Source organism: Pygocentrus nattereri, chromosome 18 (assembly GCF_015220715.1).
Source record: "Pygocentrus nattereri isolate fPygNat1 chromosome 18, fPygNat1.pri, whole genome shotgun sequence".
NCBI classification, from domain to species: domain Eukaryota; kingdom Metazoa; phylum Chordata; class Actinopteri; order Characiformes; family Serrasalmidae; genus Pygocentrus; species Pygocentrus nattereri.
Window position 1 is genome coordinate 17,648,528 of NC_051228.1, and position 26,118 is coordinate 17,674,645.

Consider the following 26,118-nt stretch of genomic DNA (forward strand, 5'->3'; position numbering starts at 1 on the left):
AATGTTATATGCAATATTGCGTTTCTACTTTTCGATTTTAGTTTACCTATTTTTTATTATTAAATTTCTTATTTTCTCAGTGATGTTACATTTATTACTCTATTTTTAATTGCTGAGGTGTAGCATTTTTTTTTCAGAGCAATCTCTGACACAAGATGAGGTTCTATCTGAATGAAGTTTTATCTTACCTCTTATATAATGGTCAATTATTTTCTCGCATTGAAAGAGGACATTCAAAACTGCACGTCCCAGCATGCCCTTCCCCTCACGCCTCACAGCCAATCAGGAGCGCTTTTGTTTTGGCGCTGAGTGGAGGGGGGGCTTTTGTTGGAGCCGTGGAGACACACAGCAATAGCTCGAATAAAATATATGGCAGACAAATTTCCCCCCGATCTGCATCCTGCTAAAAAAAAGAGAAGCGAGAAAAGCTAGAGAGAGAGAAACGGGGCCTCTCCAAAAAATTTCCGGCATGGAGATCGAGACTGGACTGAGCTAACTCCGTTTCCCTACAGCGGAATATAGAAACGTGGAGTGTTTTATTCAAACCCTTTGTGTGTCTCTATATATATATAGACACACACACATATATATAAATACATATATACTGCTATATATATTTATATATATAGAATTATATTTATGTTCCCTGCACCCGGAGTCACACTATTTGCTGTATTTGTTTAGGATGGAACACGCTGAAGGTACCGATATATTTTTTTAACCATTTTCCCGTCGTTTTAGTGCATCATTTTGGGGTTCTGAATGAATTACACCACTGCATGCGATTGTGTTTTTGATTTAAAAAAATAAATAAAGTTTAAATGTGTGTGTTGTATCACACATTTCGTTCTGAGCGCTGCTGCTGGAAACGTTAATCCGGCCAATTTGATTTAAAGGGGCACCGGCAGCCATGTTAGCTGGAAATACTCTCACTTGTCCCCCGTTTATCTGCATGTTATTCCACCGCAGAGTGCCAGTTGTCAACATTAAATTACCACATTGAACAAATCCGCTTTATTTTGGCCACTATCCTGACGACGCACTGAGTATAACCATCTTAATTTCCCTTTCACTCGCGTTAGCATCTGTGCTAAAGGCCCCCCGAAGCAGTCGACGGGTTTCCCGACATTTTGTACCACATTATATCGCAAAATATCCAATGTATGAGCGAATAATTCGGGCCAGATGTTTTAAAATGTCTGTTTGTAACGTGCAGTGTGAATAAATGCGGGTTAAACGGCCGTGTTTTGATTGGTTTCGCGATCTTAGTTAACCTACCAATCAAAGCTAGCTAGCTAATGCTAATGCGGATTTGTTTTTCTTCGGACGAAATTTCAGGTTTTATCGAAAACGATGTTTTTTGTGTATTCACGTCCAACAAATCATGAAATGTGAGCAGAATTGCATCCTTTAATCATTCTGTTTCCACCATAAACGTTAAAATGCTTAAACTCCCCCTCTTTAATCAAGCGCTGGGGTTGTTGCTGTTGCTAATTCACATTTGCAGCCGTGGAGTTTTGATCAACTTGGCAACAAACGCTGCCCACTGTTAACAGGGGTGAGGGACACTCAGTATTAAGTGGATGTTTTTATGTTGAACTTCCACTTAATATTAGGACTGAAAGAATCATCGTTTTTACATTGAAATTGCAATTAAATAGTGCATTTTTTTAATCGCAAGAGATGCACTATCAAACACAATGTTAGAAAGTTTTAAGTGAAAGGGAAACTGAATCTAATAACCTAAGTTTGTGAACTACTTGTAGATAAGTTATACCAGTGATCAACCCTTTCTCCTGGGGGTTTCACCTTCAACACATGTAACACAGTGTCTTCATCTAACCAAGGAGGCATCAGAAGACAATAATTATATTGATCAGTTTGATATGGATTAGTATTGGAGCTGAAGTCTGCAGAAAGGTAGATGTCCAAGAGTGGGGCTGGAGACCTCGGAGTTAGACCATTTAGAGGCAGCCAAACCTCCATGTGTTGTGACATCATAACCACAACATACTAGCAATTTGGTACACTATACTTAGGGGTCAAGCCTCAAGCCAGAAAAGGTGGATGCTCTGGTCTTCTTGCTCAAAAACCCTTAAAGTATTTTTTAAAAGTAAATAAATAATTGCAGCTTAAATCACAGTTGCACTATTAATCAGAAAAACCTCTGTCGACAAAGAAACGGCCCTATGAAAAATTCCCTAGAGTGCTTGTAGGAGAACCGCCGTGTTTAGTGTTTATCTTGTTCTAATGTACTTCACTCATCAGCTAATTATCAGTCTCTTGATGAGTTGAATCAGGTGTGTTTGTGCTGCTCTGAGACTAAACTGTGAAGTGCTGTGATGCTCCAAAAGCTCACTGAATATATTACCATGCGCATGAGCAGAACTTCACATTTGGGCTCACTTCACAGGCACACAACCGCTCAAGAATACTGAGTTCGGGCTCCTAATCTAGTACACCTGATTCAGCTCTCATCAAGGGCCTGATAATTAGCTGATGAGTTGAATCAGGTGCAGAACAGGAGCACTCCAGGGTTGGATTTCCACTGCAAACAGCTGTAACAGCCCATTGTTATTACAAATGGGAAGACAACTTTATGGGTCGTCTCTATAGGATCACAATCACACATGTTATTTGTGGAAGCTCATTAATCTGTTTGTTTTTTTGTAACCATCTTTATATCTGTTATAAACATGCATGCTCTCCTGTCTATGTTGCCACAGTAGTCTCCATAGTGAAATTTTCTGGTTTATAGTTCAGGGAATCCCCTCCTCTGATGAGGTAACGTGAAGGTTGTTGGACATTTTTGAAAAACTGCAGCTGCTTTGAGGTGTTTTTGGTGGTTGAATTTTTTATTTTTTTTTTAATTCTACTAGCTGGCTAATACTGAAGGAATCTATTTATTAGCCTTTATGTCAGTGGATTTTTTTGTTGTCTGTAATTGTAAGACATATTTGTGGACTAAGCAACAAAAAAGGTTAAAAAAAATTGTAAACTCTCTCAAACTAGTTAGGCTGAGAGATGTAATACTGCGCTACAGAATAGTACACAACAAGTCAAATATATTAACATAACATTTTAACGTATTAAACTCCAGTTTTTGGCCCCAATGCACCTTTAAGATGATTGGTCATGAACATGTGATGTATTAATAAAGTGTAAAATATATACCAATATTTATTAAAGTTGTAACAACTTACAGTTTTGAAGAAGCGCGTGGACCAGGATCTGTTTCTCTGTAGAGATGTTGCACTGCTTGATCAGCTCTCTCGTTTAGACACGCTTTGCATCTGAGCCAAAGTGTAGTATTTAGTAGTAATGTGCGCAAATAAGGGAACTGTATCAGATATAATTCTGCTGATGCTTAAACATTTATGAAATGTAGAAATTGGAGCCTGGATCAGCATCACAGAGAAATATGACTTTTAGGGCTTCAGCTTAATGTTCTGCTCTTCAGGACCCAGATTCGCAAAAGTGACGTAAGAAAAAAATCTTCTGAAATGTGTTTTTTTTTTTTCTTAACTTCATTCTTAGTAAAAAAAAAAAAAAGTTACAAGAAATTGCTATTTAAATAACATCAGTGAAAATAAGATGTGTCTTGTTTTCTGAACTATTTTTAAGAGTGGTTCTAAGAACAAGTATTATTCTTGAAACTGTTAGGTTCTTAAATGTCTTTTTTATCTTACGTTAGACTCTCACTCATCTCAGGCTGTAAGAGTTGTTGAGGTCATCATCTAAATCAGTCGTTAAACTTGGGTGCTGCCTCTGCTGCTGTTCATCCTTGTCCATCACCCCAAAATTCTAAAATGCTTTTATAATTATAAAATGTTTAAACGCTTGATTTGATGTTTTTCCTCCACTTTGCTCCACTGTATAAATTAAACTAATAAAATAAACATCTGTCCAATGGTGATCAAGTTTTCAAACAACTGTATAAAGTACAGTATGACTGTCATTCTGCATCCTTATACAGTAGTGGAATTAGAGCTTTAAGACTCTATATATATTTTTTTAAAAATGTAATTAAATCTTGACCTCATTAACAAAAAGAAAATGTATTTTTTAACACCCCCAATAATTAGTATTAAAGAACCCATTCTACATTTTTCTTTGTGCTTTTGGTCTGTGTAAAACCATTTTGGATTGATTTATGTTATGTTTTCGTTGTTGCTTTAAGATATATGATGACATATGTAAATAAATGTGTTCAGATGGAGAATTTTTTTGTGATGTCAATTCAAAACAGGCTGTTTTTGCAGCTTGGTTTTCATGTATGTGCTACATGGGTGTAAAACTTTGACAATGTTAACAGGCCATTTAAAAAAACAAAAAAAAAAAGCAGAGACAACGTTGTTTTGGCTCATATGGGCTCTTTAACGCACCGTCCATCATCCATCTACTGTTGTCGTGTTCACTTTTCCTTTCTAACCATTCTTTACGACCTCTCTCCGCAGGCCCTGTAAGAAAAAGGGAAACTTAAAGGATGCTGGAGCAGAACAATGGATTTCTCCTTCTCTTTCATGCAAGGGATCATGGGAAACACAATTCAGCAACCCCCTCAGCTCATTGACTCGGCTAACATCAGACAGGATGACGTGTACGATGCCATCAGTGACCCAGGGGACGAGGGTGGACCCCCAACGTACGAATCTCCGCTGGAGTCTGGTTTCTCCTACCCTCCTGAAGACCCTCCAGTGGTCGCAAACGGTTACCCGACGGGGATCGGCAGCTATGAGCATCAGGCGAAGTTTGCTTTGTACTCACAGTACCCCAATGGCTCTGCTAACGGCTACGGCGCCATCCGTAACTACGGCGACCATGGCCTGCTGCTGGGTGAGGGGACAGTGTTGAGGACGCCGGTGGTCCAGGAAAAGCCTTCATCTCACATTTCTTCTCCCCCTGCTCCTTCCCACTCTCACCTTCATCACCAGCCTCATCCTCCTCCTCCCCCTCACCCCCACCATCAGCATCAGCACCAACAGCAGCATCAGCACCACCTTCCCGCTCCCAACCCTCCGCTGTTGCCCCAGCACCATCATCATCCTCATCCTCCTCCGTCTTCTCATCTCCTCCCTCCAGTGTTCACTCCTCCTCCTCCTATCCTCCTTCCCACCTCTCCTCCTCCGCCTCCTCAGTCTATCCAGGATGGCGCCGCCACCTCCAACCCCCTCGCGCACACCATCGCGCCGAAAAAGACTGAGAAAAGCTCCCCAGAGATCAAGATCAAGATCATAAAGACGTACCAGAATGGCCGAGAGCTCTTTGAGTCGTCCCTCTGTGGGGACCTGCTGCAGGAGTTCCAGGCAACTCAGGCCTCCAGGAGGAGGCATGAACAGAAGAAGGAGAAGAGAAAAAAGCGAAGCGGACGCCACGCTCCCACAGCCGAGCTGCCCGAGCAGGCCAGTGAGGAAAAAACGGACCAAACCCCCGGCCCAGCCCAGCCCAGCGAAGGCCACCCTGCAGCGCAGGAGCAACAGGCTGCAGCCGGCCTAAAAAACCCCAAAGCAGAACCTAAGGAACACAAGGTAATGATAACGAATCATGTTCACTCTTAAGTACACTCTTAGCAAAAAGAGCTCTGTATGGTACCAAAAAAGGGTCCTTTGGCTTGTAACACAAAAGGTGCTGTATAAAACCCTTCTCAACCCTCTGCAGCACATTCTCCATTAATCTGAAGAACCGTTTCACTATGCAAAGAATCATTTAAACGTGCAAAGGTTGTGGATCTACATGCTTAAAAGGGATGGTTCTTCAAGGGTACTTTAGGAAAGAAAATGCTTCTATATAGAACCATGAACACTCCAAGAACCCGTTGCATGATTAAAGGGTTCTTTGCATTGTGAAAGGATTCTTCAGCTTGATGGATTGTGCTGAAGGTGGTGCTGTATAGAAGTTACACATGGCTGATACTTTTACTGTTGATCTGCTGATCAAACGGTTCAAATGTTTCTGTGTTAATTTTTTTTTTAATCTGACAAACTTGAGCAGAACAAGAAAACTGAAAACACCCAACAGTAAAAAGATTAACCAGACAATCCCCAAAGTTTATAAATAGTAGACACATAAAAACCTACATCAAAACTAACATGTGAAAAGCATTTTGACAGGTTGGAAAAGATATAATTCTTAAATAAGATCTTTTTTAGACGAGAAAGAAAGAAGAAAAAAACCCTCCAACAACATAGTGCACCATCTGTAATGTACCTCAATTATATCAATGGATCATTAAATTAACATCTCTGTTTAGAGGAACAACATATATTTCAATTAAATATGAATAAACCAAATTGGCCCGAAAAAGGATTATAAAAGATTATATGTAATCTGCTGATTATTTTAATGATTAATCAATCAGAGGCCAAAAAATAAAATGGAAATGGAACAAGATAGAAGCAGGAAATAAACTATAAAGATGCACTAGCATATCGCTGTTGTCGGGACAGAACCTTGAAAATGTTCTTAACTCTTAATGTAAGTGAATATTTTTTTTCCAAGCAGTTTTGGACCATTTCTGTGGGTCTATTCATCATGACATTTTGACACATCAGAAAGGCCAGCTGGAAATACAAGGTTTTGGCCCAACAGCAGTGAGATATTAATTCATTATAAATTGATAACTTGTGTAAAAATATAAAGTGTGAAAATTAACATACACACACACCACACACATTTTATATATATATATATATATTGTGTGTGTGTGTGTATATGTGTATATATGTATGTATATATATATATATATGTGTGTATGTGTGTGTATTATTGTAAATCATGTTAAAATATGAATTATAATACATATTAGCAAATAATCAAGAAGATATAAATCCAAGATGTATTAAAATGGAGTTTTATGTATTTGGACAGTGTGAAAATTTTTCTGATGTCAGAGAAAAAAAGATCAGGTTGGTTACAACTTTAATGGTAAAATACTACAAGCACTTATGCACACTGAAATCATTTTACCACAGGTGTTAAATGTTTATCGAACCTTTTTATGTCTTAAAAACACCAAATAATTTTCAGGGCTCCTTGTACTTCCTCTCCTAAACAGTGACTCAGCAGGAGAAAGAATAGTGTTTGTAATGAATCATCTTCCTAGGGATTAAAAAATCTTAAAAAGCTTTTTCAAATTTCTGATTGTCCATTAAAATGTTCACACAAAGTAAATGGTGGAGAAAAATGATGTAGATGTTAGTTTTTCATATTACAGTGACGGTACAGTTGTGTGTAAAAGATTGAACGCCCCTGTTCTAATGACACATTTGATTAATTTGCTAAGTGAAAAGAAGTGAATACGCCTCTACATGGAACAAAATGACATATGACCTATTTCTGCAAATTGTAGAGGCCAATTATTATTTATTTGCTTACCTTCATTTATATGGAAAAGTAAAAAAAACTAATGTGGCATGTGCTTAAGTTTGAAGACCCCTTCAATCAGTAATCAGTCAGCAGTTGTTTCCTGTTTTTACTTGCTGAACACTTCCGGTTCAGAAATGTTCATGGGTTGTTTTGGTTGTATGTTTAAGATTTAACCACCGATTTTCAATAATATTTAAGTCTGAAGCCATTCCAAAACCTTGGGTTTGTGTTCCTTTAAGTAGATGAAGGTTATTTCTTTAATGTTTGTTTGGGATCATGGTTTCGTTGTTTTGTTCCTTCAGATTCCTCAGACTGTGGGAGACTAGCTTCAGGCATTTCTTGAAACTTGGTGGAATTTTTTCTTCCCTCCAAAACAATTCCTGAGCCACTGGCAGCCACTTAGCACCAATGCATAATATATCCACCCCCACGACTAACAGTTGGCATCATGCCACCATGGCATCTTTTGTGTGGCATCATGCCACCATTGGCAGTGCACCTATGAGGTGTGGAATGATGTTCCAGTGCAAACATATGAATGACATTTCAGCATGGGTTGGGCGATGTGGGGAAAAATGTATCTCAAGATACTCAAAGATACTCAAGATACTCAATATTTTGACCCATCAAAAACAGTCAGTACAGTAACATTTCTGCACTAAATCCAGTTAAACAGGACTAATGATACCCTCTTGTTAATGAAACATGCAGTTGGTCAGTGTTTTTATAAACAGTAGTGATATCCACAGTATACTCAGAAAAGCATAGTGTGTATTACAATAACAAAAATGGTCATGATAACAATAAAATATCATATTGCCCACCTCTGTTTCAGACAGTGAAAGCTAAGCAGGAGATGTTTAGAAGTCTTCTCTTGCTTTGTAAAAGTCTGTGTTTAGTATCAGATCCTCCTGAGCTGCTTGATGAGTGTGTGGCTGTTGAGTGATGTGAGCACAACATCTTGAGATGTTTTGTAGTCGTTTTTAGGATTTATAACACTCTACAAATTGTCCACACCTGAGGTGGATTAAGACAATAAGGCAATTAAGCTCTGGAACCTTAAAGAAAACACAAGTGGATCAACTGAATGGGTTCCCGAACTTATGCAAGCTTTTTATGTTTTATTTTTTTTTCTTTCTTCAATAAGAAAATGAACCTGTTTTGAATTTGAACACTGTTTTTGTGATGTTATGTGAACCAATACATTTGCATATATCTACCTATTCTGCCAACAGTGATTTAGCCCTGCCCATTTATAAAAGTTTTTTGATTGAGGCACAATACAGGGCAGAAGTCTTAAAGGCAAGATGTCATAGATGTGAAGATGTGCCTTTAAGTCTTAAAGGCAAAATAACAAAAACAGCCTGTTTAAGCCCTCACAAATGTTAACATGAAGAGGAAGAAATATATGTATGTATGTGTGTGTATATGTATGTATATATATATATATATATATATATATATATATATATATATATGTGTGTGTGTGTGTGTGTGTGTGTGTGTGTGTGTGTGTGTGTGTGTGTGTGTGTGTGTGTGTGTGTATATATTACTTACACACACACACACACACACACAAAGTAAGCTCTGAAACCCAAGAGAGTAAATGAGCTCTGTTCTGATTTGCTACCCTGTATTGTGCACCATTTACAAAGTAGTCCAGGCTGAACAACTCCGTATAACTTCAGTGCAAGTGGGTGGAGCTGAGCTGCTGCACACTCTTAAAAATGATGGTTCTTCAAAGATTCTTTAGTAAAGAATATGGTTTTATATAGTACCATGAACACTCAAAGAACCCTTTGCATAATGAATTTTTTCTTTGCATTGTAAAATGATTCTTCAGATTGATTGGTTATTTTTGTTATGCACAACAGACTGAACATAGTGAGCAGTGTAGGGAAAGTACACAAAAGCCCAAAGGGCTCATACTAGGTACTTTCCCAATTTAATAAACTTACATTTATGTTTTTTCTGCTTCAACAGAAAGAAAGAAATGTAAAATGGTCAAGAAAAAAGGGTATATGTCATAAAACATGTATAAGCATGGAATAACATTTAGAAAGCAATACTTGAGTGTAAATAAACATGCTAGTAATCACAAGATGCTTAGACCTGAAGTAAATGACACTGTACTATGTAATGTTCTTGTCTAGTTACTAGCAGAGCTGGTCATAAATCCTCAAATGTTGCTTCGTAAATATCTTTTTAAGTGCTTATGCATGTGTTATGTAGTCCCTGTGTATGTAACCTTCAGTTACAGTGTTACTGAAAAAATAGGCCTAAGCAAATAAACATAAGAGAAGGATACAAAGAAAGATGGTTGGGATGGGGTTTAGTAGAACAGGATTCGGTGACAGTTGAGACAGTAAGCCGTCTTTAACTATTTTTTTTAAGTTATGCAAACTGTTACACATTCTCAGGTTTAGTGAAGTTCTGTAGAAGACAAGATGTAGGTTGTTGGAAGATCTGGTGGAATAATGATGGATTTCGGAGTTATATTGAAAAACATTTTGGAAACAGGCTGGGAGGAGGTTTTGTTAAAATAAAAAGATAAATGGCTGATTTGACAATGGTTAGATTTGTCAGGAAGAGGAATAAGTAACCCTGTGAGGTCACTTTTGAAAGTACTAGCCCACATAATGTTACAGTATGACAGGTTGAATAGATCGTTTTCTAATACAGATTGAGACGTCATGCTCAGGTAATACACTGCTATGTCACTGCTGCTGGAACAAAACCTCATATCTTCAAATGATAACATTACAGGAGGAGGACAAAACACACCTTACCTTTAATGTAAATCAATGGAACCAGACTTTCAAGTCATTTTGGGCCATTTTGTTTGGTTTATTCACAAACTTTACACACAGAGTTAAGAGCAACGGGCATTTTCACAATATGTAAAAAAAAAAAAACCTTGAAAAATGGAGATACCAGGTTTTGTTCTGACAGCAAAGACATTTAATTTGTCTAACAGTATTTTTAGCTATCTTGTTCGTGATATTACTACAATCTTTCCACCTGAGTTTCTCATCAATGTTGGACATGTGTACTGATGGGCAGATAGCAATTCCTTTTTTGTTTCTTGGAGTAAAGACCATTTAAGATGTTTTCTTGTTCTTATCAGATAATTTGTCAGAGTCAAATCAGATATTAATTTTAGCAAGTTTGGTAGTTGCTATTAGTGTGGCCATCTTTGTCAGATAAAAACATGATGGTGTCATCAGCAAACAAAATACAAAACAACCTTAGCAGACAGATAAAGGTCATTCATATAGATTATAAACAATGAAGGGCCCAGTATTAAGGAACTCGTATTGAATAGTGATTTTAATGACATCACAAAAACAATGAATTCAAAACAGACAGCTGCAGCCTAGTTTCCGCATATGGATTGAATGAATCGAGGAATTAACAGTGTGTTTTGAAATTGAACACTATTTATGTACTGCATCAAACTCTTTCATTTACAAAAGTGAAAGGAAAAGTTAGTTCTTCATAATATAGGTCATTTAATGCCTGATTCTGTGGGTGGTGTTTTGTGAGGAAACAGCATTTGTTCTGTGCTTTGGTATTTAGTAAGCATTAAAAAGTATTACATTTCATTTTAAACATTGTCCAGCAAGGAAAACTAACACAAGACACAGCTTCATCTCAGATGTGTACAAAAGGTAGCAGCTGTAAGGCATTTGATGCATGTTCTGCAACATAATTAGAATATAAAATAGTTGAGTCCAATTCTGTTAGCCGTTTGAGAACCCTGCTCTAATGTTATATTCTCATATGCCATGTCTGTGACAAATATTATCTTGTTAAAGGAAAATTCCACCAGTTTTTCAAAATTCCTGAATAATTAAATGGTTACGATGTAAACAGAAACCTCTAAAGCTCTAAAAGCTCCCTTACAGAAAAATACTGGATAAATTGGTTATGAATATAGTGCCTGATGACCGAGACACTAAGATAGTTTTAAGAGCTTAAAATCCATCCGTTATGGAGGGATACATGCAGGTTGCTGTGAGGCAAAATTAAATAAATATTAAAACTCAGAAGACGTGTAGGTTCACTGGTAATTTTGGATAGTAAATACAATGTGTGTATTTGTGTTGTTGTCATGGTGACCCCTGGATCCTATCACCACTGTAAAGAAATCTGAACAGTGTGTCCCATATGTGTTCCATATGTTTGTCTAAGCAGAGCACTTTTTAAGCTAATGAGCTTCAGTAAATACAAGCCTTTTATCTTTAATTAGACAAATGTCAAACCCTACCTGTTGCACTTTGAACTGCAGTTTTAAAGGTTTTGGTTGGAGTCTCTGACAGCTGTTGTGTTTTGCTCCTTGGTGCTAACAGTTCTGATTTTTGTGCAGGTGGAGAAGCACTTTCCCTCTGTCATCACCAGCACAGGAGTCTGTGTGGAATATGAGATCGGAGACTTGGTGTGGGCTAAAGTGGGGACGTATCCATGGTGGCCCTGCATGGTCTCCTCAGACCCCCAGCTGAAGGTCCACACGCGCATAAACACCAGAGGTACTGATTCCCTGTATATTTGTAGCGTGATTTTATACCCTCTGGGGTCCACAATCTCGTCCGCATGTTAAATTCTCTGTGTTCATATTTGCTTCTATCTTTGTGGTAATCCAGCGTAGAAATACATTTCAGACATTGCCTGAATCTGTAGAGTCGCTGTTTCCATTCCATCTTATCACAAGATTGTATGTGACTCACATCCGGAGTTATGAAGAGGGGCTGAGATACACGTCATCTGCCTCTTATTGTGTGGAAAATGTGGATTTGTGTGTCCATCTACATTCCTGTCGACTCAGGAAATCACTAATGACTGACCATCACACTGGAAATCTTAATATTCTTCATTTAGTTCACACCTATGGCATCAAAAACAATAAAAAATTTGCAAACGAGGAAGACAGATTGCACGCCAGTAATTCTACTCTACTACTCACACAAGGAAAAGCACCCCCGCAGAATGAGAAGTGCTTGCATGCAAGGAAAATGAGCCCTGCTCACTATTGAGCTTCTGCTCGTATAAGAGTTAAGTTTGTTTTTGACAGTTGTGGACGGGTCCCGACATATGATTGGCTGATTTGGGACACTGTGTTGTGCTTGGCTGGCTGTCATATAATAAAATAAAATAAATTTTAAAAAAAAGGGACCACAACTATCAGAGTCCACCTGTCCTGTACAATGGCATTAGTCAAAACGCTGCCTGTAATTACATCATTCTATCTTGGTGAATGTTTAGTAATTATAGTTTTGTTAAAATTAGACCACAATTCTGTTAGTAATTAGTAACATGGTAGTTATTTGCAGCTTCTTTTGCAAATTATCCGGTCCACCTTAAATACAATTTTTACAGAGGATATTTCGTTGGGTTTCAGTTTTATATGAAATAATGTATGTAGTAATTGTAGAGTCAGTGTCAATAAGGCTTTGTACACCACTTAAAATAAAATACTGCATTATGAACTTGTATGAACTTGTTTTCTAAGATTAAACAAGTGTACATTTTTACATGGCCTTTTTAAAAATAAAAATAGTTTAATAATTGTAATCACTATATCAGTTATAAGAATTATGTAATGTAATATCAAAATAATGTAATATAAGAATAATATAATAAAATGATTCCAGACTGGCTAAGGGTGATTAATCAAAAATACTGAACATTCACAAAAACAGAATTCAGTAATTACAGGCAGTGTTTCGGCTAACTGTTACGCGGTCACAGAACTCGGACGCTCGCGGACTTGAAAAGAAGCAAGTGTTTTAATGTTATCCTCCAAAGTTATAATCCCAGAACCAGCATTCGGGTCAGTACCCCAAAAGAGAACATTCGGGGCAAACAAACCAAAAGAGCAGTCCAAAGTCATTGTTGTAGTACAAGCAGGGGGTTCGTAACACGCAGGCAGAAATGTCCAAGCAAACAAAACCAAAAGGGGAAACCAAACTTGAAATCGTACGTAACAGGAACACAGATCATACACAGAGAAACAATCAGAAAAACGCTCCATAGTTGCCATAGACCAACAAAACCTCGCTAAGACTGAATCTAAAGCCTGGGCTTTTAAACTGACTAAAAATATCACATGATTCACACACAGGTGAAAATACTCAGTAATCAGGTGAACGCCAACGCTGATGGGAGCGAGGAGGAGAATCCAAAGTCAGCTGATCTCCTATTGTGTTCTGGGAGATCGAGTCCGTATGAGTGTTCTGAGAAGAAGCAGGCAGTACCGTGGACATGTGATTACCCTGGGAATTCTGGGAAATAGAGTTTGTTTCCTCCATAGGCGTGACACTAACATCATTGTACTGGTGGATTCTTAAGGTCATCCTCTAGAGTAAAAGGCCTGTTCCCGTTTTTTTTTTGTGTGTAGCCAAAGCTCTGATGACCACTGACAGCCAGCCAGTCACAACAGTCTTGTTTCAGTTAGTGGTCCACTTTACGTCAAGTGGGCCAGGCCGAACAAATGTTATCACAATTACCTGAAAGGTAAACTGATCGGTTAGCACCCACGTAACTGAAACGGTGTCTTGGCAAACCTCAAATAATAAGAAGGATTTAACACATGAATGCAATAATACTTATCTTTTCGAACAGAATTAGGGATGCAGTGATACCAATTTTTTGACAGGGCATTTTACAGAGCATTATCAATAAGGCTGATTCTTTCAGAGTAACACACCTTGAGTAACCCTGCGTTCACACCGGCAGCAACTTTTTTTCTCTCCTTTTCTGCAAAGAGTTGCGTTTGTTGCGTTGCCAGTGTTCGTGCTGCCTCCTGTTGCCAGAAATCACCAGCCCTCATTGAAAATGAATTACCTCCGGCTGCTTTGTTGCGTTGCGTCACTGCCAGTGTGAACGCAGGGTTAAGGAGATGTAAATCATAATGAAATTGTTTGATTGGAAATATTATAATGGCAGAAATGTAATATCTATTATGAATATAATTATTTGTATTCAACATTTACCCCTGCCCTTGTTTGTCAAACGTGCAGTTGGGAAGTGCTTTTAAGTACCGAATATATTCACAATATGCTCAGAAAAGCACACTGTGGTGTAATTTAGCACAAAACAGTAAATATTGTCATATTGCCCATCCCTAATTTATAATAGAATCATTTGTACAACTAAAATGAATAAACAAATATAACTGGCAGAGCTGTAGTGCAATGTATACAATAACAATGATGCAAGCTTTTTTGTTTTATACTTGAGAATTTTATTCTCAAGTATAAAACAAGTATATTATTGCCAATAAATTATCTCAAGTATATTATTGCCAATAAATGAGTGCATAACAATGAATGAGAAGTGACTGTTATTATTGATTAATCAGTTCCAACAGTCTAAACATTTTATTAACAGCGCAGATATGGTTTGTCCTTTTTTCTCTTTGTAAAAAGCTGTCTTTGCAGGTGAAAGTGGTTTTTGTTTGTGTACATTGAAGTGAATGGTCTGTATTGTGTTTGTGTGCGTAACAGGTCATAGGGAATACCATGTGCAGTTCTTCGGCAGCGTGGCAGAGCGAGCGTGGATCCACGAGAAGAGGATAGTGGTGTATAAGGGAGAGAACCAGTTTGAGGAGCTTCAAGCAGAAACATTACGGAAAACCACCAATCCAACAGAGAGACAGAAGGTTCGATTTTTCATCCGCCTTTATTTATGCTCTCTGCTCAGAGTGGGAGGGAGAAGCGTTTTCTCCCGAAATCTGTAAATCATTTCAAACTTCCTTGCCAATTCTACTCAACTTTGTTATAAAACCAGGAAAGCATAACAAGCAAGTAAAACATGCAGAGAATAAATAACAATGTTCTGAGCTCATATAAGAGTCTCTGAGCTGAGCATTTGTTGTTGATTTGTTGGGGGAGGAGAAACATATTATTGGTAAATATTATTTTGCCTTGCTTGCTGATGCATCAATAGATGTTTAGAATTGGAGCCACAGTCATTACATTTCGAAGGACAATAATGATGTGCTGAGAATGATCCATCACCCAAATAGTTCCTGCTCTGTGAGGGTCCATGGGAGTCCTGACCACTGAAGAACAGGGTAAAAAGGGGGCTAACAAAGTATGCAGAGAAACAGATGGACTACAGTCTGTAATTGTAGAACAACAAAGTATATAGTAAGTGGTGCTGATAAATTGGACAATAGAAACAAGGAGGTAGTCATAATGTTATGCCTGACTGGTGTATACTGAATAATTCATATTAGATACTATATAATACATTGTAGAGGTCCTGAGGTCATAACTGGATGACATTTGAGGTCAAGAGGTCAGATCTTTTCACACAGTGTGTCTTAGTTTGTAACGAAAGTGTTTCTCACTCCGTCCCTCCAGCTGCTGAAGCCTCAGTCTCAGCGTGAGCGTGCTCAGTGGGAAGTGGGCGTCGGTCATGCGGAGGCAGCCCTGCTGATGACCCGTGAGGAGCGTAATGAGAATTACACTTTCATTTACATCGACAAACAGCCCTGTGACGAGCCTGAACCCGTCACCTCCCCCACCACCAAAACCAGAAAGACCGCCAGACCCGAGCGCCGTCTCCGGCGCTCTAGAAGCACAAGGAAGGAGGTGTTACCACGGCGCCAGCAGCCACGCCGACAGTGCAGCATCACCAGCACTGAGGAGCACAGCTCTCCAAACCGGGATGAGGAGGACACGGACCTCAGCCCTGCGGGTAGGCCGGCATGCATCCGGTTATTCTAAGAGGGCGCGGTTTCACAGTTGTGTCTGTACTATGGCTGCCCGATAATGTCTAAAGCACTAATTATGATTTTTTTTTGGCTGGTGTGTAATAGTATTATTGTAATTTAATTGAATTAAATTAAATATTGTAAATGTATATGAACAAAAAAGTGTGTTCCTCTCATGTTGTATCTTGAATGAATACTTTAAAATACTTTGAAAACTTAACATAAATAAATATATATATATATATCACTACAGTGTACAGTACAACCAAAAAGAAAATTAAATAATAATAATAATTATTATTATTGTTGTTGTTGTTATTGATTGTTTGATAGTCATTGTCATTGTGATATATAATTGATCAGAAATGTTGACAAATATTGTGTTGCACCTTGGAGATCATATGGTCTGCCCCCCAACTAACCTCAGGTCAGCCTCCTAGTCCTGAAGAATCTCAGCCAAGTCCCCGAAAGCCCTCCCCTCCTCCAGTCCGGACGCCTTGGAGAACCGCAGCCGCTCGAAAGCTGCTCCCTCTTTCCATCACCATGAAGAAGCTGAATGTGGAGATCATTAAATGCGACTGGCAGCTGCCCAAAGTGAAGGTGGAGCCACCGCCCAAGCAGGTGGAGAGAGAGGAGAGAGCGAGAGACCAGGCTCAGTCTCCTGAGGTCAGATTCATTTATTCTAATTACATATTCATATTCAGGCTCGTGTACAGAAACTTTGGTGGGCGGGGAGCTCAGTAGGAGGAAGGAAACATGAACATGAATTGAAATTAATCTACAGCACATTGAAACTGCTCTTATAATTAGAGAGTAATTTCCCAAGGCAGTCGAAAATACCAGCGGTAATAGCAGGAATTTATACTCTAGTAATGTCGAAATAGAGTTACTAAATTTCAAGATGGAGAATTATTGATTTTTTTAAAAATATCACATCAGTATTTTGAGAACAAATGTTGCTGTCAGTATTTTGAGAAAATCGTAAGTTTAATAAAATAAGTCATTATTCTGACATGCAAATTTTTTTGAGAAGTAATTACTTTGAAAGGATAAATTGATCTTTGAGATATTAAGTCATTATTTTGAGATACTACATAAATATTTTTGATCAAATAAATAATTTCAAGATTCTAAGTCAATATTTTCACATATTGCTGTCAGAAGAAGCTGTTCATAACTTCTAAGAAATGTTGTGACAAACCAAAATTCTTTTTGATTCATATTCCAAACGCCAGAAGACTTTGAAAAGACTCTGAAAAGATTTTTGAAAGACTAAAGTCTGATTCACTCTCACATCTAAAGACAACGTGACAGAGTTTTTAGTCACAGACTGTGATTTTGCTCTGGAGATTCTACAGGGTCTTTATTTGTAAGACTGCAGCTACATTTTTGAGATTATTTCCCATCATGCACCTGGTGGAAATTTACAAGCAGAGAAAAACCTTTTTTTCTCTGCTCTGTAGTGGTACAAATGGTAAATTACATTGGTTGGGCGTGTAAAGATCTGGAGCTCAACTCAGTTCACTGCAGAACTGAATATTCTGGCACATCACCCAGATTTTTTTAAGTAACCTGTAAAATGTGCTGTTATTTTATTTAATATGAGGGTTCTCGTAAACAAAACATTCAGCGATTCAGCACTGTTGATTGGGTGTTATGAACTAAATCATAAAAAAAAGCAAACCAGAAACCAGTGTAACAGAAAGCAAATAAATAAATAAATAAAACTGATGTTTCTTTAGTAATACCCATCTTAAAGTCCTCTGCATATTTCCTCACATTTCTATTATAGTATTGTAACAGTAATGGTACGGTCGTTTATTTACACTCCTAGCATGTTACTGTTTGTGTGAGTTAAAACTTGATATTAAACACAGTTGATTTTGTCATAGCGTTAAGACAAGAGAAAGGCTGAGTTAAGACAGCCGCCTGCCCACCTTAGGCTAAACGATTTAGATGATGCAAGCGTGACTCAACTCTAGCAAGACTCTCATGATTTTGTTCAGAAAATGGAAATTTGTTTGCCAGTCCAATTGAAAACTGGGGTGTTTATAAGATCACTCTACTCAACAATCTGATGAAAGAGTACCATTTAGTGTAGATGTTACCATGACAACCAACATCATGTGAGTCAGTGAGACGAGCAGCAGTGAGCAGCGCTTGTGTTTTTAATTACTTTAAAGTGATGTTAGACAGAAAATGTGCTTCACATGTCCTTGTTAAAGAAGGATGAAAAGGCGTCATGTTCTGAGACACATAAGCTGGATGCTGGTCCCACCGCCATCTTTTAAACTTCATCTCCTCTGCAGACCTGTTTCAGCTCCTGCCATGTTGAACATTATAAACTTTCGCTGTAACGCGAGCACACATGCTCAGAACATACTTAAACTTTCTGATTGGGATTGTAATCAGATTTGAGTGTTTACATGGCTATTATTCTTCTGTTTACTGGATTTCTTACAGGATTACCCACCTCGTTCAACAGAAATTGTATTCCAAGTGGCCTCAATCAGACTAGACTATTCTAACTGAGGTTTTTACATGGACGTGTTTTATTCCGATTGAACTATTAGTCATTAATGGATTTTTAGAGCTGACAGTGTTGGTGGGAACTAAAGCTAACCCACCTCTAGTGTGAGTTCCAGCAAATATGCTTCATGTTCCATAAACCTTCCTGGTTCTCTTCATGCTTTGAACTCCTTGGCTGTCTGTATTTCTCGTACAATATTCTATATTTCAATGATGGCATGGTTTTGGTCTGACCTCTCTGTCCTGCGTGTGCAGGGCTCAAGTGATAAAGCAGAGGCTGAGACGTGCTCCAGTGAGGAAGAACGAGCGGCTTCACCTACAACCTGGAGCGACCCGGAAAGCGGAGAACATGCTTCAAAAGGTACAGACATGTACATCCACCAAACAGGCCTCGGATTTTAGTCAAGGTCAAGACTTTATTAGATTTATGATGTGTTCTGGTTTAAATGTTCTCAGTTCTACATAGCTCTGATTTAGTTTTACATAGCTTGATTTGGAACATATAGCTTTCCACTAGAACTGTTTAGCTAATGATGTGGAGTCCTGTAACACAACTTCTACAATTTATAATTTAAAATAGACCCATCTTCTAAGAGTAGGTGTGTCCACAACAGAAGCCCCTCTCCCTGTCTGCTATGATTGGCTCACTTAGATGTGTAGTTTTGATAATTAACTTTGGATTCGCTGCTTATATGCAACCATTTAGACCGTTTTCTTAATACTAGAGTGAAATCTTTGCACCCTCAGTGCTCCAGTAGTGAGTGCTATAGCCCAGGACTAGCTCAGTCATAGCACAACTCAATGCATTCTTACATGTAGGCATTCTGGGCTTCTCTGTCTGTTGTTCAGCTCTTTGTTTTTACTATTTTGCACAATAAAATTTAAAAAAGTAAAAGTTTTTTTAAAATTTAATCTCAGTATTAAATTTGGTTCTAAAAGATAAAGAACTTATAATAAGACACTTTTCATTTTAAAATAACTTGGAAATGGTTTAAGGTAAGTGCCTTATTTACAATATAGAGGGGGGGGGGTATGAGAATATTAGGCATTAAGTAGCATAAATAAGAATTGGATCTGACCCCATAAAGAAACACACACTCTTAACTGTCCTGGCTCAGAGGGGCTAACAAGTGAGTGTTTGCGTAAGTACAGACAGGATGAGTCTGGCTGCTCTGTCATGAACCTACAGTGAATAATAAAGCACTTATGATGGCATTTCTCACTGTTTTCAGAGTGTTCAGAGTTCTGCCTCAACCAGCTACAACAGTTGCTTTTGATAATCATAAAATACCATATACTGTGATACCGTGATACCATGATATTTTCTGAGTTGGTAATTGTATCATGAAAATCTCATATCGTTGCAACTCCAATGCCTACACAGGTTAATGTGTCTGTGTTTGTGTGTGTTCTGTGCAGAAGCGATGGAGAGGAAGCAGCAGCGCCGGTGTGTGCGGAGCCGCTCAGAGTCAGAGAAGAGTGTCGAACCCATTCCAAAGAAGAAGGTGAAGAAAGAACAGGTAGAGCAAAATCACACTGTCCATCACTCAGCTATAAGTACAGCCCTGCAGTACATTTACCAATAATGTTATTTACATAAATAATGTTATGTATATAATTATACCTTCACAAGAGATATAAATGTATAAACAACATTATTTATAAATACTAGAGAGAATAGAATATGGAGTTAATTTTAGTGCTAAATGTTTCAGATAAAATATTAAAATTCACTAGCAAAATAAATACAGATAATGAGAGTTAAATCAAAGCACATTTCTTTCAAAAAGATTTCTGTTGACTTTCACTCATTTTAATATAAATGTATTTTTTTGTCATTATATTTTGACACTTTTTATCTTCATTTTCTTTTTTTCTTTTTTTTGCTGATTTTGCTGATATATTTTCGCTAAACGCATCAAACACATATCAACCACATTTACCACACAAACTTAGGTGACAAATGGAGACTAAATGACCAGGCAGGATATGTTTGTGTACTGTAGTTATTTCTCGCGTGCATCCAGCCACGTAGTGTTAATTTAAAACTTTAGCACGTTTATTATTGTACTTAAAGTAATAAAGCTTAGCACAAAGCAGCTTTTCTATTTTCATTTCCTGCATGATGTTTTACAAGGTCAGTTTTGTGTAAAGTACAGTCTGAGTGCTCTGTACAGGATGATGTCTGTGTATGTGTGTACAGGTGTTTATGACTGATTTCTCAGAATTATGTCTGTCTTTGTCTTCCAGGCGGAAACTGCACCTCAGATGGACTTTAAGACGGGATCGCAAAAAGGTGAAGCTCTCCTCACACCATTAGTGCAGCTGTTCACAGCAGGATGTTTTCAGTACTGAAACAGATGAGTTTCAGATGTGTGCGAGAATGACGTGAATATAGTGTTGTAGCTTAAGATAATCGTTACGTGACCAGGCCTTTGGTACGCAAAGAATTTTACTTAGGTAATTGTAGACTAATACTACACTCTCTTTGTCTAGAACAGCCCAGCGACATAAAAGAACGAGTAAAGCTTACATTTCAGCCCTCAAAAAATGATGCAGAAGTTACCTGTGTTAAAAAAATAAATAAACAAAACACACTGTCACCTGTGTTAATTTTTTTAGAAATTATAAAACACTGAATAGATAATATACAGGATAATATCATCATCATAAATAGGCCTAGTTCAACTGAGCTAAACTGTAGGGTGTAGGGATGGATGATGTGAGGATCATACAGAAGTCCACAGTCACTCATTTCGATACATAATACAATACTTAAACGTCCATATTTGCTTTCACACGCCCTGTTTAAAAGTGATGAAACGAGTTTGACAAGCTGACGTTATTTCCTAACAAAGCTACACTCTTAAAAATACCGTTTCATGATGCAGAGAGTTCTTTTAGTGTTTATAGAACCATTTTCTTAGCTAAAGAACCCTTGAAGAACTTTTTTTTAGAGTGTACAGTTGAATTAATGTTAATTACCAATGATGACTTCTGTATTGACATCTGTTACCGTCTTACACTGATAAAGATAAGGCTGTATTTGGACGAGTGTGTAACTGAGGTGGACACTGTAAAGTAAATGTTACTGACGTCAAATCAAACGATGTTGTGTTGCGTGCGTGCGTGCCTGTGCGCGTGCATACAGCAGGGGAGGGGAGGGGTCCTGACTGGTAGTGTTTGATGCTTTGCCAAAGCAACAGAGCAAAACACAATGTTCTGTGTTATTATACGAAGTGAAAAGATATATTCAGTTCATTATAAAACTCTGGCAGGATATATTAGACTATAGCAGACCCCACAATCTAAGTAATTAATGGGAAACATTGGTTGTAAAAAATATAAATATTGTGGGCAGTAATACAGTTCTCTTCATAAAGTTACAACATTTTATTCTAACACTAGAGATGATGTCTTTAACAGTGATTAAGTGACCCTAAGTGATTAAGTGACCCTTATTAATCCCACAATGGGAAAATTTCACCTCCGCATTTAACCCATCCGTGAAGTGATACACCACATACATTCTAGTGAGCACACACACACTAGGGGGCAGTGAGCCCACTTGCCCAGAGCGGAGGGGAGCCCGATCCGCAGCGCCCAGTGAGCAGTTGGGGGTTAGGTGTCTTGCTCAAGGACACCTCAGTCATGTGCTGTCGGCTCTGGTGACTTCCGGTGACCTTCCGGTCACAAGGCTGGTTCCCTAACCTCCAGCCCATGACAGCCCTCATGACCGTCTTTATTGATGTCCTGTAGTTAAACAGTGGGGCTCATATGTTCCCTAGCGGCAGTTGGGGCAGTTTCCACCTTGTTCTCACAAGAGTTCCTGTGATGCCACAACCAGAAAATCCCTAGTCATCTACACATTGTTGGTGTGACAGATCATTCAGCCCTGTAATGTACAGGTTGATTTGAGCAGTGATGGTTTTTCCTGTGCTGAGATGGTACTGCTGTAATGGGTAGTGTGTCTGCAGCCAGCTAACATCTCTGTGCTCCTGCAGGGGCGAGTGAGATCTCAGACTCGTGTAAGCCACTGAAGAAACGTAGCCGTGCCTCTACAGACGTGGAGATGGCCAGCTCTCTCTACAGAGACACATCTGACTCCGACTCCAGAGGACTCAACGACCCACAGGTAACAAATAAGGCCTCTTTCTCTCTCTCTCTGTGTGTGTGTGTGTGTGTGTGTGTGTGTGTGTGTAAAATCCAGGCCTCCAAATCCAGGCCTGCATTGGTTAATAAATTTGATTTCCATTGATGATTTTTGTGTGATTTTGTTGTCAGCACATTCAACGTTGTACAGAACAAAGTATTCAATGAGAATATTTCATTCATTCAGATCTAGGATGTGTTATTTGAGTGTTCCCTTTATTTTTATATATATATATATATATATATATATATATGTATGTATGTATATATGTGTGTGTGTGTGTGTGTGTATGTAATATTGTTGCTTTGTTTCTCAGGTGGGATGAGGGGTGAACAAGATAAATATTTTTCTGTGTTTTATTAAGTCTTCAATAATTTGAAACACTAAAGAGAAGAACTCTAGATAGCATGGTATACCACTTACCCTAACATTAATTAAAATAATTTTGGCATTTACATGTATTATGTAATGTTAATTGTGAAATGAAAAATGAGTCTTGTTACATTAGTAACGTAATGAGAGCTCAACAGGCTGCATGAGCAGCAGGTTGGTGTTGGGAGGGCGAAGGGGATATCGAAGCAGAATCACAGCATGCGAATGTGCTGTGATTCTAGAATTGTTAAACCCCAACCCATAAGGCTTCTTTTTGAAGAAACCGAAGTTGATGGCGTAAATTAGATAAAGGTAGCATGATTTGTTAGCTGTGCCACATCAGAGTGAAATTCATTGTTTCAGAATTTTTAACCAGTCACTGAAAGTTTGTATTATGTGTATTGTGTTTTGAACAGAGTGGCTTTGGGAAGCGCTCAGACAGTCCTGCTACAGTGGACGCTGATGGCTCTGATGCTCAGTCAGTCGATTCTAACGTCTCACGGCAGGGCAGCAGCTCCTCTAAGAAGGATCTGGTGTGTCAGGTGAGAAAGCGAGAGTGTGGTCTAACACAAAAACCCAAATAAAAGCTCTGGATAGGTGTTCAGGAGAGCTGTGTGTGGTGCCTCTGCAGGTGTGTGAGACATTTGGGGATTCCCTGCTGAGCTGTGAGGGCGACTGTAACAGATTGTTTCACCCCGAGTGTCTGGCCTCTGCTGGAGGGATGGAGGGAGAGGCCATCTGCACTGAGTGCAGGACAGGTAAGATCAATTACTTCTTCTAATCTTCTTCAATTACTTCTTCCTTTTCTTTTTTTTACTGTCCTGCATTATCAGCAGTGCTGTTTTAAGTAGGAAAATCTAAGAGTTCAACCAGTCAGAAGCAATCGAACACCCATGTGCTGTGACATCACAATCACAACTAACAAGCCTTTTAGCACACTGTGTTTCAGTGTTCAAGCCTCAGGCCTTAAAAAAAGGCCCAAGTTATAGAAAATAATTGCAGTTTAAAATTATAGTTGCAAAATTGGTCAGAAATATAATTTATATTTTCCCCCCAATACATAAAATAATGTGGTGATGGATAATCTAACTTGGTCAGGTCAAACATTAAGTGAGATAATGGTGAAAATAATAATAATACACAGCGCAAACTAAGAATGGGCAATCATTATTCTAGGAATCTGCCTTTAAGTCAGGTCAGAAGGTAGGTGTTACGTGGCTGAAAAGTATTCAGATCAAGTCACGTCAGCTTTTATTGTCAATACTACAATAAGTACAGGACATAGAGTATTGAAATTGTGTTACTGTCAGACCCCATGGTGTAGAGGTAACATTAAATAGACGGTAAACAGTAAAAACATGAATTTAAATAGACACTAAAAACACTAATTGAAAAAATAAACATTAATTTTAGAAAAATAGAATAATAAAAAAATATATAAATATAAGAAGGTCCACTAAAGTGACATAAGGCACATACATATAAAGGACTGTGGGTATAAATAGTGCAAATATAAATATAAACCGTAGTGCACTGTAATTCTAGACATTAATGTAATATTAGTATTATTATTAGTAGTAGCAGTAGTAGTAGTATTATGTCTACTACAGTTGTTATGGCTACTGACAGTATACGTTGAATAAATTATCAATAAAGTAATAAAATGATGGATAATGCTGATGCTTTTTTTCTTTCTCTTTCTTTCTTTAACTCTCTCTCTCTCTCTCTCTCTCTCTCTCTCTCTCTCTCTCTCTCTCTCTCTCTCTCTCTCTCTCTCTCTCTCTCTCTCTCTCTCTCTCTCTCTCTCTCTCTCTCCCCCCCTCCCTCCAGGTTCCCACCCCTGTTTCTCCTGTAAAGTCGCTGAAGGAGATATAAAGCGCTGTTCAGTGAATGGATGTGGTCGCTACTACCACGAGACATGTGCTCGTAAATATACGGGCAGCACCGCTGAGCCCAGAGGACTGCGCTGCCCTCAGCACAGCTGCGCCACCTGCTGTCTGGAGCGAGACCTGCACAAGGCCAACAAAGGTCAGGCACATACATACACAATCAGAAAACACGTCAATGTCTGGTTATAGATTTATAACATGTTTATAAATCCATAGTCAGAAATAAAAGATAGAAAAAACAATGCTAATGAAGCTAACAGACGTTATAACTAAATGTTTTTAGTTTAATTTTATAATATATAGTAGTATAGTATAATATGATCCATAAACAGTACCTCCATTGCTACGTACACACTTAAAAAAGATGGTTCTTCAGAGGTTTCTTAGTAAAGAAAATGGTTCTGTATAGAAACATCTACAACACATTTTACATCAGTCTGAAGAACAATTTCATGATGCAAAGAACCCTTTAATTATGTGAAGGGTTATTTGAGTGTTTATGGTCCTATATAGAACCATTTTCTATACTGAAGAGCGCTTAAAGAACCATCTTTCTTAAGTGTGCAGACAACTGTTAGAACAACATCATGAAAATGAGTGGATAGGAGCTGTTAGTGTTGGAGCAATTGGTCGGCAGTTCAAACTTTCTTGTCAAGACAATTTTAGTACATATTTTTGCCAGTTGTTTCATTCTTGTTCCTCTTAAATATTATGTTTTATAACTATTTTGCTGGTGAATTTGCTGACGAACACATTCACAATGCAAAGAACCCTTTAATCATGCCAAGGGGTCTTTATGTGTTCATGGTTCTATCTAGAATTCTTTTCTTTACAAAAGAACTCTTCAACAGAGCTCACTGGTAACTGGGCAGTGTTTGTTTTGCAGGCCGAATGATGCGCTGTATCCGCTGTCCTGTGGCATACCACACTGGAGACGGCTGCATCGCAGCAGGCAGCGTGGTCATCACACCTCACGTCATCATCTGCAGCAATCACTCGAGCGCTCGGAGAAATGGCCACTTGTCCTCGCCTGTAAACGTAGGCTGGTGTTTCATTTGTGCCCGAGGTAAGCCTGGTCCCTTCACCCTTTT

At 38.3% G+C, this 26,118-nt stretch overlaps 1 protein-coding gene across 1 annotated transcript in view; it reads left to right on the forward strand.

Annotated features, from left to right (window-relative positions):
- The first annotated feature begins 322 nt into the window (after positions 1-322).
- The window catches only part of nsd3 (nuclear receptor binding SET domain protein 3), a 44,005-nt gene continuing 18,209 nt past the window's right edge, over positions 323-26,118 (forward strand). The window contains exons 1-14 of the mRNA XM_017718870.2: positions 323-701; positions 4,458-5,528; positions 11,735-11,894; positions 14,871-15,025; positions 15,732-16,068; positions 16,512-16,750; positions 18,869-18,974; positions 20,033-20,133; positions 20,864-20,909; positions 22,618-22,748; positions 23,555-23,680; positions 23,770-23,896; positions 24,969-25,166; positions 25,914-26,093. Coding sequence (XP_017574359.2) covers positions 4,503-5,528; positions 11,735-11,894; positions 14,871-15,025; positions 15,732-16,068; positions 16,512-16,750; positions 18,869-18,974; positions 20,033-20,133; positions 20,864-20,909; positions 22,618-22,748; positions 23,555-23,680; positions 23,770-23,896; positions 24,969-25,166; positions 25,914-26,093 — 2,932 coding nt within the window. The 5' untranslated portion in view covers positions 323-701; positions 4,458-4,502. The remainder of the gene's footprint in view (positions 702-4,457; positions 5,529-11,734; positions 11,895-14,870; positions 15,026-15,731; positions 16,069-16,511; positions 16,751-18,868; positions 18,975-20,032; positions 20,134-20,863; positions 20,910-22,617; positions 22,749-23,554; positions 23,681-23,769; positions 23,897-24,968; positions 25,167-25,913; positions 26,094-26,118) is intronic.